At 39.8% G+C, this 14,312-nt stretch overlaps 1 protein-coding gene across 3 annotated transcripts in view; it reads left to right on the top strand.

Moving 5' to 3' along the window:
• Nucleotides 1–14,312, top strand: part of LOC141802585 (CUB and sushi domain-containing protein 3-like) — a 448,333-nt gene that overhangs the window by 403,387 nt on the left and 30,634 nt on the right. For 2 of the 3 annotated variants that reach the window (XM_074686127.1, XM_074686129.1), the window contains exons 47-55: nucleotides 837–917; nucleotides 2,087–2,200; nucleotides 2,355–2,543; nucleotides 2,750–2,908; nucleotides 5,050–5,238; nucleotides 6,069–6,254; nucleotides 6,553–6,747; nucleotides 10,450–10,623; nucleotides 12,488–12,661. In XM_074686127.1, the coding sequence (XP_074542228.1) occupies nucleotides 837–917; nucleotides 2,087–2,200; nucleotides 2,355–2,543; nucleotides 2,750–2,908; nucleotides 5,050–5,238; nucleotides 6,069–6,254; nucleotides 6,553–6,747; nucleotides 10,450–10,623; nucleotides 12,488–12,661 (1,461 nt within the window). The remainder of the gene's footprint in view (nucleotides 1–836; nucleotides 918–2,086; nucleotides 2,201–2,354; nucleotides 2,544–2,749; nucleotides 2,909–5,049; nucleotides 5,239–6,068; nucleotides 6,255–6,552; nucleotides 6,748–10,449; nucleotides 10,624–12,487; nucleotides 12,662–14,312) is intronic. The other variant, XM_074686128.1, reaches the window with a different exon arrangement.

The raw sequence follows: 14,312 nt of genomic DNA, 5'->3' as shown, positions 1-14,312 counted from the left end.
AGACTATAGCAGTCGGATAATGTTGTCATGGACGTGAGACTAAGAAAGCAGATGTGACATGAATGTGAGAGTAGCAATAAAAAATGGTCTCGGAGCTTAGAGAGAGATCAATGGCTGCTCACACTGAACCTCTCCTCTCACGCACAGGAGCACACACAGCTGCTGCATCTGCACACACACACACACACACACACACACACACACACACACACACACACACACACACACACACACACACACACACACACACACACACCAGACCACAGGGCTTTGATATGCATGAGAGCAGCAGATACTATTGGCAGGTCTCATTTTCATAGTCAATTTCATCCTGACTTACAGCCCTCAGCTCTTCCTCCATCTCTCCCTCTCTCTTATTCCCCCTCATCTCCTCGTCCATCTGCACTCTCCCTCTCTCTGTTAGCCAGTGATCTATGGTCATGCAGTAATATCGATTACAGCCTTCAGCTCAGTAGCTCTGAAGTCGGTTCCTTTTTATGATTCAAAGCTGTGTTGTATCTGTGTAACCTGACCCGACCATCTGAACTCAAAAAAGTGAAGTTAAACTGAAACAGCTACAGACTAAATGAAAATCAGATCATGCCACTATTTGGTTTTCTAAAAGTGTCTCAACACAACTCACAGGAGAGTTGTTGCAGGCACAGATAAGTGGAAGATTACACATTAGGGAAGTCAGAACAGCGGGTTTCCTTTAAACATTCTCACTGACGAAGCGTATGCTGTGTTTCCAACGACCACATTTCCTCTCACACATTCTTATATAATTGCCCTCTTTTTGTCCTCTCTCCTCTCCTCTGCTGTGTCTGCTCTCCTAGCCTACCAATTAAGAGTTTGCCAGCCTCCTCCAGAGGTGCCCAACGCTGACATGCTGATGGAGGACGGCGAGTTGGAGATAGGTGAGCTGTCTGTTTGTCTGCCTGCAGTGAACCTAGATGTGTCAGTTTGATGAAGGAGGCAAACTTAAAACTTATAACTTTCCAGATCCAAAAATAAGAGCAAAATCACCTTCTGCATGCACTCTATCATACCATAAGATTCCTCATACTTCTATAATCAACTGTGTGAATACATTCATACTACTTTCAGTGGAAATTCACTTTTGAATTACTTGTGTGCATTTTATATATAGAATACAAAGGTTCTATGTTGTCAGTGTTTATATTATAGCTAACACTGAAGAAAAGTAGCATTATTGAGATTATTATAGAGGGATGAATTGCAAGTAACACTTTAAAACCTACTTTTTGTAATCTTGAATTAAAGTGTTAAACTTAGTTTGAATTTCTGACTGTCCAACGAGGATGGGAGGGAAGGAGAATTGGGTATAAATTTCTGTACAATGATCTTTTAAAATGATAGTTAAGTATTACTGGGGTTGATTTACTTAGGGTACCAAAAGTCAAACACTCCTATTGTAAAATATTTACATTTTAATTTTATACTTTCTGGGATAAATTATAGGTGTGAATGATGAAACTTGAACAGTTCTTAAAGTTGTAATGAACTAAACCTATTTTGTCTCCTTTGTGTAGTTTGATTAATTTAAATCCACATTTATACATAACTGTTATTCTGTTTTCTAGGCTAATTGGAGTACACTGTAAAAACTAATCTTAGCAATTGTTTGTCTTATTTTTTAATATATAAAAAAATCTTATTAGATTGAATAATGAGGCAATTATTCAAATATGTGAAGTTTCTGGAGGCAAGAATAATGTGTTCATACAAGAACCTCTTTTTCTCCTATTTGCAAGCAATTTAGGCTTCATTTATGTCTGTTAATATCTTGAAATTAGACATTTTTTAACAAAATAAGGCAAAAACACTTGCTTAGATTTCAGGTTTTAGAATGTAAAGTATGTGCCTTGTGGAATAGCTCATAAAGTATTTATAGTGAAGTAAAAACCATGCATATGATGTTCTGAAACCTTGTAGTTGGAAGTTTAGGACACTTTATAATAAGAGTCCTTTTTTTTAAATTATCTAATCCCTTGGTACATAAGCTGTACACTTAGGTCCTTTTAACAGCTTTCTTTGAACCATTTCCCCCTCATTCTGTATCCAGGTGACATCATCAGGTACAGATGCCAACCTGGATTCACTCTGGTTGGCAGTGAGATTCTGACATGTCGTCTGGGAGAAAGACTGCAGATGGATGCAGCACCTCCTACATGCCAAGGTGGGTTTTTAGCTAAATGTGTTTTAAGAGATATTGTAAATAACAAATGTTTCTATCATCTTTTGGATCAGATATATTGTTTTTTTTGTTGTTGTTTTTTTCTTTAACTTTGCTTATTCTTGCTTTTTTTTCTCCTTGTGTTTGCCGTCCACAGTTCAATGCCCCGCACATGATGTGCGTTATGACTCATCAGGTGTCATTTTGAGCCCCGGCTGGCCTGAAAGCTACCCCAACCTACAGATGTGTTCATGGAGTGTCACAGTGGAGAAAGGATACAACGTCACCATCACCTTTGAAAGTTTCCATACTGAGAGAGAGTTTGACGTGTTGGAGATTTTTGATGGTAAAAAAATAACACATTTGAAAACATATTCTGTTTTAAACCTTAAATGGGTCTAAACTTAACTAACACAGGAAAAATGGATTCACCAGCAAACTGTGAGATAACAAAATCGAACAAACCACAGCATTGTTGTAACTTCTTGTGTTTCCTTTTTTTTTATTTGCCCTTTTCACTTTTCCCACCCACATTGTTCTGATCCTGCTCAGGTCCAACACCCAACAGTCCCACTCTAGCAACGCTGAGCGGAGACCTGCCAGCGCCCTTTAACCTCACAACCTCTGGTCATCAATTCTTGGTTCGCTGGTCTTCAGATCATGGCACAAACAAGAGGGGCTTCAAGATCCGTTATGTTGGTGAGTACCAAAGTATGTATCCCAACTTTATTTTACTACTACTCTATCTAAACACAATGCATGGGAGTAGGACAGGTGAACAGAGACAGACAGAAAGAAAAACAACATTCTGGGTAAAAGCAGAGAAAGATTTTTATCGTTGATTGTTTTCATAATATCAGTAAAATTTGAGAAACGGCAATGTCAAGCTAAGATTTAGCTTCTCTTCTGTCTGTCTGTCTCTTGAAGTGTGTTATCAGATTTCAGAAGCCTCACAAGCACAGATGCTGTTTTCATGGCACTCTTCATATTCAGACTATCTCCCACCTGGGCCTGCTAAGATTAATTTTTGACTGTTGGGCATTAAGCACCTTCACTTGGGTAATGAGGCTTGAGTGTTTCATTCAAGGGCGTCTTTTTGACAAAGGGGGAGGGGAAGTAACAGTTCTACCTGTTCAGTTTGTGTTCCCCTCCACACCTTCTAGTCATGAGGGCTGCGTCTTCAACCTTTAAAACACTGCCACTCTCGATGATGAATTATACGTTGAATAATAACCAAAAAAAAAAGCCTCCCAGGGCTCTGACACTCAGTAACCTTCTCTGTAAGCTGTGATTAATGTGAACATTTGCAAGGATTGTTAAACACATGTTGCAAGCCAACTAATATCAGGGTTCAACTTCATTAAGATATTATTATGTTCACACGCGCAGAGAGGTCAGTGTATAATCCTGCCACAACCTTAGAAACCAAGCCATTCTGTGCTTAAAATCCCTAGAAATTACTGTCTCATTATAAGGAGATCAAAATTTGTTTTTAAGTTTATAAATGAGTCCATGATTCAGAATGGAAAAGGTCTTAATTTATTTGGACTTACTTTACTTAAAACCATTAATCTTGTTGTTACTCAATGGTGAACAGCCAACATCAAAACACTCACGCTGGTTGTGTGATACCAGCCTTTTACTGGCCATCATTTTTAAACTTTCATTAGCTATTTTAGAGTGCTTTATGTTTGACAACTGTACAAAACATTCCTGGCATTGCTCCTGTACTTCCAACTGAGAAAAAACAGAGTAAAAGCAGCTAAACTCCCTCTCTAACCCCTGAGCTTAAAAAAATCCAGCATACAGATGATACTGAGCCAGTGGCACACCATGGGGACGTATAAAAGAGCCTTATCACTAATGCATAAGGCCAGTTAAAAACTTATTTTTGGGTCCTCGTCAAATTGAAGAGTTACAGACCAGGCAACTTGCCCGAGTCAACTTCCAACTGGACCCAGGCCTGTATTTATATACTATTACTAAGAGGCAAAATAAAAATGCTACTGATAAACTAGGATATGAGAACGTAAAAGAGATAGGGAGTAGATAAAAGTCTGTTGTAAAAGAACCTGTATTTACTACAACAGACAGCAGAAGCTGTGAAATGCCAATAATGAATAATTAACAGACAAACTTAGACAATAATGAAGTTGTTGCCAAGTTGTTGGCATTTACAGCAGGATTCCCTTAAGTTTTACCAGCTGCTGCCAGTATTGTCTGGTGTAATGGATTAATGCGTATTGATGTGAAAACGTTATGTAATTCTATGACTTTGTTCAGAGTTGTGTGCCTGTAGGGGCTTGTCATTTATTTTGTTTTCCATTATTCGAGCTAGTCAGATTTTATATGGCTGAAAGGTACAACATGATTATTCCCATTTACAGATTATTCCTTCCTCTAGTTTGATAATTATTCTGTTTGGGTATTTAAATCAAAGACACCATCCTTTGTCTGTTTTTTGTCAGCAGGATTGTTTGAAGTACATAATCAAAGCCAAATTGGGATTTTTGGATTAAAAAATTGTTTTATGCAATAAGTTATAACTGAGTCTCTTATAGTATTATGAAAACGTTTATGATGTAGATGAAAAACAGTCATAATACGAACAATTTGATGAACCTAGAGGGAACTGTTCCTGAAATACTGCATGTATGACTTGGCAGTGACAATACTGAACAACTGCATGAGACATCTCCTGTAGTCATGTTGCAAATAAAGGCCTGTATGTTGATGAAAATAAGCAAAGCTGTGATATGACTGATAACTGCTGGTTGCTGTTTTAGTGACAGTAAATCACCATCTGTGAAGCCTTCTCAATGTTTCTTTTATTTATGTTTCCTCCTCTTCAGCCCTGTACTGCTCCACACCAGACTCCCCGCTTCACGGCTCCATCTCCTCCCAGAGTGGCGGTCATGTGAACAGCGTGGTACGCTGGGCCTGTGACCGTGGATACCGCCTCATTGGCAATGCCACAGCAACTTGCCGCCGCACGCCACTTGGCTACCACGCGTGGAACTCTCCTGTACCTGCGTGTCAAGGTCTGTTTGCTTTTATGAGTATTAAATGATTTATACTTCGTTATGCTAAGCCAATGTGGGTGATTTTCCCAACCAGTTTAGGTTAGAGTAGAAAACAGAGCTTCATGTGATGCTGCGGCTGATACTGCAGCTCTAAACCATTTTCCTATCCTTTTAGGCATTGATTGCTCTTTATTCTTCCCCAAATTTTACTCAGTAAAATAGAAGCTGCATTGTTCAAATGAAGAGGCTAACACGATACGTATGCCAAATATAATTGAAACCCATTTAGGGGAGGAAATGGAACATGTGAGTGGTAATAAATTACTATAATTTCCTCATAATTGCCTTCCCTCTCTGTCTTCCTTTTCCTTTAAATGTATTTTCCTGGATACACTGCGGACTACATGATTGTTTAATGCTGTACATGGAGGTATCTTAACTCATACATCAAACAACAGAGTAAGGCTCTGCATATAGCTGCCATTGAAAGTCAAATGAAGGATGTATAGCAGCTTGTCGACACTCTGTAATTACACGGTGCGGTGCGCTGTCTACTTAAAAACCACTGTGGACGGCGGAGCAGCCTGTTCAGCCGCATTTTTGTTAGAGCTGATTGGAACCAGAGATCAAACCTCCTTTTATGGTATATTTTCAGTTTGATGGCTTCATTGAGGAGCATATTAAAGCTTTTTTTACAAATATACATACACTCTCTTAATCCCCAGAACATTTCAAACAAAGTAAACATCAAATCTGCCCACCTGCCAGACACAAGTGTGCATTAGGGCTCCCGTGGGCGTCTGTTTGTATGTTGTTCTCATAACCACTGTGTATCTGTCCTCCCCAAGCTGTCTCATGCGGGCCACCCAAGGCTCCTATAAATGGCGGCGTTTTAACAGCTGACTACTCCGTTGGAACAAGAGTTTCCTATTTTTGTAACGACGGGTACAGACTGTCCAGCAAGGAACTGACGTCAGCCATCTGTCAGCCTGATGGAACGTGGAGCAACCACAACAAGATCCCTCGGTGCTCTGGTTAGTAACACATTCAGTGAACGTCAGTTCAGTTTGGATACACTTACCCACAAATGTAAACACACTGTGGATGTAAATACACTCCTTCAATGAGGTTCCAACACTGCAATTTTTTTTAAATAAAAGGAAAAAATAGCCATCTCCTTCTGAGCTGTAGAGAAATAACTTCATCTACGAGTGGCAGACATCCTCTGCTGGTACATTGATGCAAAAACTGAGTCATTATGGCTTAATGTCTGTTCATAATTGGACACAGTGATTGTAGAGCTAAAAGCGCTGTCTTTCTTTCCCTCTGTAGTGGTGGTGTGTCCCAGCATTGGGTCGTTTTCTCTGGAACACGGTCGCTGGAGGATTGTCAATGGCTCCCACTACGAATACAGAACAAGAATTGTGTTCACCTGTGACCCTGGTTACTACAGACTGGGCCCCGCCCATATCCAGTGCTTATCCAATGGGGTGTGGAGCTGGAGGAATGAGAGACCGCACTGTCAGGGTTAGTAACAGATAATTTAAGTACTCATGTGACATTCACAAACTATGTATATTTTCTTATATCCATATACTGTGCTATTTGCTATAGAGACAACATTAAGAATCTAAACACATGCACTTAAAAAAATCAGTATTCATACCAGATCTGTCAGCCAAGAAATGTCCATCATGCAGCCTGATGCTATCCTTGGCACTGACTATATGAGCAGTCAGACGAACAGATGTGAGGAGGAATAAGAAAAATATGTACATCAAATTAATTTACATTTGTAAACTGAGTGCTACCATCACATGTGTGCTAACATATGCAGTGAGGCAAATTGTGGTTTAACAAAGACTCAACTTCAACACCACAGCAGCACACCTGGCCTTGTAACTGCTACTTATTACACAGCTTAACACTAAATTATACGAACTTAAATGATGCCCTAAAGGATCCATGAGATTTTTCTTCAGATTTGAATAGCAGTCCTGCATGTTTTTGGTTACAATCACAATGTTTCAGGGCACAACAGCCCTTTAGAGCAACGTAACCCCATGATGTTTCAAGTTAGCATTTTTGAAAGAACAGCTATATTGGTTTTTCTTTTTTTTAGGGTCCTCGGCCTGAGCCGGGGCACCTTCTAGCAAGAGCTAGAAGGTGCCCTCGGCCGAAGGCCGAGGGCACTATTGTTTTTCGTTCGTTTCTTTTTTTAGGGTCCTCGGCCTGAGCAGAGGGCACCTTCTAGCAGGGCTAGAAGGTGTCCTCCGCCGAAGGCGGAGGACACTATTGTTCCTGCTGCGTTTCTTTTTTCTTATTATTCCGTCCTCCAGTGAATTGCTTATTAGAACCCCTAAACATATTCAAAAACTCACCAAAATTGGCACACATGTTCTATGCGCCCAAAATTTTCGTTTAATACCAAACATGACCCCCGACATCCCATAATAAGCTCAATAGCGCCACCTAGGCAGACGCTAAGGGCCCTAGCTCGGGCTAGGAATGTCGTAGAGAGATGAAACCAACACCAAAACGCTCGTGTCATCGAGACGCAAAAATCATACGCTGCTACCCTGGACCTATCTCCAACAGGAAGCCGGCAATTTGCCCGCCAAAATAAAAAAAAAATTTTTTTAAACCTTTCTGCAAAAATTTTCTCCTCTAAAACCAAAAATGGTACAGGTTTGAGACTACCATCACATGACAGACCAGACCCTGCTCTACAAAAGTTGTGGGGGAAGTTGTTGTTTCGGGCCCGGTTTTCGAATGGCGAGCCCTCAAAGTCGCCGACCGCTTTTGGCCAATTTAGGATTTCTCCATGTTAGCAGATGAGGAGAAAAGATTTCAGGTCAAAACTCTCACTACTAGTACTTCTACTAGTGCCGCATTTGGGCCTCTAGACAAAAAACTAAAAGTCATAGAGCTTTACAAATTACATGGTTGGATTCCTGACAAATTTTCCTACAACCATATGATATTTTTACACAGATTAAGCAAACATTGTGGCCTACAGGACAAGTAGTTCAGACATGTCTCTAAAATAACAAAATCCATTTTGAGCACTTTTCCACCGGTGTTGTGACACATTAGGGCTTCTAGAGAAAAAAGTATAACTCGTACAGCTTTAAAAATGCCAAAAATGGATTCCTCACAAGTTCTACTATCAAATATGATATTTTGACACAGATTGGGGTAAAATTGTGGACTCTGTGAGGATTTCTTTACATAAGATGCCTGATAAAAACTCCCTCCTGCCTCAAGTCACACTCGTGTCACGCTAATTAGAATTCCAAGCATGCAGGTGGTGATGTCATTCAGCATAGCAGAGGATACGTTTCCATGGTATCAACTGACTCCCTGACATCCCATAATATTCTCTCAGAGCCAGTAGGCTCACTTCCACCTATGCACAGCAAAACAGCCCTAACTGGGGCTAGGAATGTCGTAGAGAGATGAAACAAACACTGAAATGTTTGTCTCATTTTGTTGGACACATTGGAGGGAAAACCGGCAGGAGCCCGAGGACCCGTCTAATGCTGCTTGCAGCTTTAATTTTTTTCTTATTATTATTCCCTCCTACGCGAGAACTGGAATTAGACCCCCTAAACGTCCTCAAAAACTCACCAAAATCGGCACACACATTCTGCAAGTCCGAAAATTTGATAAAATGAAAAAATTATCCCCTGACATCCCATAATATGCTCAATAGCGCCACCTAGGCACACGCTAAGGGCCCTAGCTCGGGCTAGGAATGTCGTAGAGAGATGAAACCGACACCAAAACGCTCGTGTAATCGAGACGCAAAAATCATATGCTGCTACCCTGGACCTATCTCCAACAGGAAGCCGGCAATTTGCCCGCCAAAATAAAAAAAAATTTTTTTTAAACCTTTCTGCAAAAATTTTCTCCTCTCAAACCAAAAATGGTACAGGTTTGAGACTACCATCACATGACAGACCAGACCCTGCTCTACAAAAGTTGTGGGGGAAGTTGTTGTTTCGGGCCCGGTTTTCGAATGGCGAGCCCTCAAAGTCGCCGACCGCTTTTGGCCAATTTAGGATTTCTCCATGTTAGCAGATGAGGAGAACAGATTTCAGGTCAAAACACTCACTACTAGTACTTCTACTAGTGCCGCATTTGGGCCTCTAGACAAAAAACTAAAAGTCATAGAGCTTTAAAAATTACATGGTTGGATTCCTGACAAAATTCCCTACAACCATATGATATTTTTACACAGATTGAGCCAACATTGTGACCTACAGGACAAGTAGTTAGGCCATTTCTCTAAAATACAAAATCCATTTTGAGCACTCTTCCACCGGTGTTGTGACTCATTAGGGCTTCTAGAGAAAGAAGTAAAACTCGTACAGCTTTAAAAATGCCAAAAATGGATTCCTGACAAAAATTCCTATCAACACGATATTTTTGACACAGATTGGGGTAAAATTGTGGACTCTGTGAGGATTTCTTTACATTAGATGGCTGATAAACTCCACCTCTTCACTCTGATCACACTAGTGTCACGCTAATTAGAATTCCAAGCATACAGCTGGTGATGTCATTCAGCATAGCAGAGGATACGTTGCCATGGTATCAACTGACTCCCTGACATCCCATAATATTCTCTCAGAGCCATAAGGCTCACTTCCAGCCTACACACACCAAAACAGCCCTAACTGGGGCTAGGAATGTCGTAGAGAGATGAAACAAACGCCAAAATGTTCATCTCAATTTGTTGGACACATTGGAGGGAAAACCGGCAGGAGCCTGAGGACCCGTCTAACGCTGCTTGCAGCTTTAATTTCTTCATGTTTTTTAATAAGCTTTTTAATTTTATTTCAGTCAAGTGTACTGAAACTCATGTCAGCTGAGTCAGTTATATAAGTTGTTAAATCCGTTCTTGGAATACATGTCCCAACCTGAAAGACTTGCCGTCAACATGTATTTGTTATTTTTCTTACTATCCTAATATTACCTGACATTTTCAATTAATGTCATTTTTCTCAGAAAATTTTATGACATTTTGAAATGTACTGTCATTTTCTGTCATTTGTGATGATGTAGAAATAAAAATTGGCTCTAAAATTGTGTGATTAACAGCTTGCCAGGGCCGGTAGCTTTCCTCACTGAAAGCAACAAGCTCTGCCAGCTCCTCAAATTAACTTGCTGCTAAATTGGTGCACAAGTGCTTTTAAATTGCCTGTGTCTGCTTGTGCGTTTCAGTTATATCCTGCGGTGAGCTGCCATCTCCACCCAATGGAAAGAAGATTGGTACTCAGACAACGTTTGGCGCTACGGCCATCTTTACCTGCGATGCCGGCTTCATGCTGGTGGGGTCAGCTGTCAGAGAGTGCCTGTCATCTGGGCTGTGGAGTGGAACTGAAACACGGTGTTTAGGTAAGGGGCCTCTAAAAATTAATAATGCATTCAATGAGCAGTATACATTACATACTCTATACTCTCTATGTCCTTTCCTGGCTCAAATTTAGAGCTCAGGTTATATATTTTACTGTAGCACACACACCCACTCACATTCACATAAAGGTCGACAGTTACAGAAGTTTGCAGGGTTTCTCAGCTCAATCTAATGAGGACAGGTATCAGAGGTAGGAGGTGTGCATACCCTCAACCTTTTGTCCAGCTGCACAGCTGCTCCCCTTCAGCCTCTACCACCTCACAAGCAAGAATATCACAAAGACGCTTCTGCTGTGCTTTCAGTTTGAATGTTCTTTTTATATATTTATATACAGGCCAAAAAACCCAGCTACTTTTTTACTGTCAGTGTGCCAGCCAGAGTTAACAGATGTTATGACACGGTGCTGTCACTTTCTCATGAAGCCTGAGTAAAAACATTGCCTCCCAGAATATTATACAGTCTGAGGCAGATTTGTGCTGCATTTTCAAAGGAAAAATCTTCAATGACACTTAACCTAGACTGATGAGGAGGCATCATTCTGTCAAAAAGGAACGAATAGTGCTCTAAAAATGTGCTATAAACAGCATTCCAGTTTCATAACAGTTTTGATCCTTCAAAACATAATTGTCTTTACTTCTTTTTCTTTCTTTTAAAATGCAAACTTCTGCAAAGTAAGCTCACATTTTGAGCTTACTTTTGTGTATTATGCCTGCACCAAAGCTAAGACTATTGAGATATTCTTGATTTTTAATTCAAACCAAAGCTTATTTTCATGTATTTGTGCAGTTTTTCTTTCGCTTTCGACTCATTTTTCATTGTAAGGTCTTTGCATGTCAATTCACTGAAAATGGGTCTACCCTGTATAGGTGCTAACTAATGTCCTTACCTCAACACATAAGTTTCTGCAACACATTCAGGAAAGTAAAGTGTATCTTACTTGAAGCATGCCCTTTAACTCCAGTAATCAACACTTCAAAGACAGCGTGAAATGACAAAGGTGATGTTAGGCAACCTTTTCTCTTCCCCTTCTCTCACACCTTTCTGGCTTTCTTTGAAAGTGTTAGCAAATGCTGACACCAGGGCCAAAGTGTAGGTTTTATCTACTGTAAAGAATGAAATCAATACTCAATCCAGACTCTTTGAGGAAAGTACACATTCCTCTCCACTCACCAAATACTCTCATGTTAGCACTGTGCATCAGGCAGAGATAATGAGTGTGATCACAGAGTACAGTGGTTCAGGATCCATATTTGTTAGCTGTTTCCAGGTAATTTCCCTTTTTTCCATGGATATGATTTTAAACCTCTCCCTGTAAGTCACTCTCCACTTGTATCCAAAATTTTTCTGCTCCATCAACATCCATCATCCTTTATTCCCATGTTGGTATTGTCTCATATTTCATTTGCAGGATAAACTTGATTTTAAGCTGCACCTGCCTACTTTTACAACCAAGCAAAGGGTTCCAGCTGGTGTTTAACTTTTGAATATTACAAAAAAAGGCAAAGGACTCTCTGTTCAATCTGCAGGGCTTGTTTAAAACTCCCAGCCCTGATTAAAATGTTTTTGTTTTGCTGATATTGTCCTTGTATCCCTAATAATAACCCAGGGAAAAATCCAAATGCAAGGTTAATAGAGGATTTTGATTAAGTCCAAGGGCTTGTTTTGGAGGTAGGTACAGAAGACAAAAAGAAAAGCCTCTAGATAATAGGTAAACATAGTTAAAGATGCAAGTTTGGTATAAATACGGAAAGTAGCTTTGGATAAAGGTGTTGTCAAGAAATATGTTTAACCATAAAAGTGTCTCACGTGTTCTGATTTGTCTGTTTCTTCATCTGTGTCTTTCAGCCGGTCACTGTGGCATCCCTGAAGGCATCGTGAACGGCCAGGTGATTGGGGAGAACTTTGGTTACCGAGATACGGTCGTGTATCAGTGTCTGCCCGGCTTTCGACTAATAGGCTCATCGGTTCGGATCTGTCTCCAGGACAACCAGTGGTCTGGACAGCTGCCTGTCTGTATACGTAAGAGAAACACTGAAAGCCCACTCTTCGATTTGATTATTTATTTAACCATTATCTAAGCTGGAGCAGGGTCTCATTGAGTTTAAAAATAGCTTTTTAAGAGTGCCCCGAGCAACATGGGCAGCAGCACAACACAGCTGCAAAGAAACCACCACACACAGCAATTCAAAACCCAAGAAGAATCAGAAATTAAGTCAAAAAGATAACTATAAAAATATACTTGTTAGTTATTTGAAAGAATTATCCAGATAAACTGTCTCTTAGACATTAAAAAAATGTGGACGTTTATTTCAAGAAAATGAAGCAGCATGAGCTCCTTCTTCTCAAGATCAGATTTGACAACTTGGACACTTGGTTGGAGGAAGTTCTCAAAATCAGTAACTACAGATTCACACCGACTATTTACTAAACTCAATCATAGTATCAAGTATAAATTTCTACTCAACAACCCCAAACTGGTCAGCATTTGAGTTCAGTGAAAGTATCAATAGGAAACATGGTCAAATGGTTATGCAATTGATTCATGGTGTTTTTGTTTTCTTTTAAAATTATTTAAGATTTTTTATTTTAGCTTTTTTTTTCCTGCTTTTTCAGCATATGAAAATATCAATGTGCAAACTTTTTATAAGGTTTCATCAATTCATAAAGCAAGGCAAAAGATATATTTAAATGTTTTTGTTTTTGCTTGTAAATTGTATACAAACACAGCAAAATTTGGCACTGAAGGACACCTGAAGCACTTTGAGTACCTCTTATTTTCCATCTAAAACCTTGGCTGTGTCCCATAAACAAGTGCAAACAATAAACCAGGAAAAAATGGGGACAGAGACTTTTAATAGTGCTATCGTATTTTATCCAGAAAACTACAGTATAGTTTAGCAACAGTCTCATGAAAGACACATAGGGACGTGAGTGCTGATGCAGACTTGACCCTGAGTACTGTCAACTTTGCTGTTGAACGAGTTATCTACTGTACCCATAGAGCGCAGGATGCAAACTAAACATGGCAGAGAACAGATGACGCAAGAGGGAGCTACGTAGCTGCACAAAAACTGCACATTGTTGCAGTTTCTTTACACACTACAAATAGTGTTGGCAAAAAAGTCAATAGATAAAATGTTTTGTTCCTGACACGCAACTAGGGATGGGTACCAACTAGGATTAGGTACTTTTATAGGTACCGACCGAATTCTGTCAAAAGTACTGGGTACCGGTTCATGTAAAATCAAAAGGTACCATGTTTAGGTACCTAAATGCATACTTGTTACTGTGAGGTAGTGGAAGGGTAGCCAGTTTTCCATGCTGGACATGAACACAGCATTACAAGGTAATTTAATTAGGAATAAGTATGTGTAGTCAAAAAAAATATTTATTTTATTACTAAACAAATTGGTATTTTTTACCACAGAAACACAAAAAAGTACCGAAAATGACTACCGGTACCGATTGCCAGGCAACGGTACCGTATCGTTTCAAATGTGAAAGGTACCCATCCCTACAGGCAACCAAGTTGCAAACAAATGTAAACGCTGTTGAAATATCTTGTAAACATATTATAAAAGAAATATATCTTCTTGTCATTTGGGAGACACCCCCAAAAACAGACTGAGAGGCCGTTTAGCCGACCTACAACCCTGCTTTTGAAAACGGC

The sequence above is a fragment of the Halichoeres trimaculatus genome, unplaced genomic scaffold (assembly GCF_033239565.1).
Source record: "Halichoeres trimaculatus isolate MK-OKI-2021-1 unplaced genomic scaffold, fHalTri1.1 fHalTri1_scaffold_14, whole genome shotgun sequence".
In the NCBI taxonomy this organism is placed as follows: domain Eukaryota; kingdom Metazoa; phylum Chordata; class Actinopteri; order Labriformes; family Labridae; genus Halichoeres; species Halichoeres trimaculatus.
This window is presented reverse-complemented; position numbering and strand designations above follow the sequence as displayed.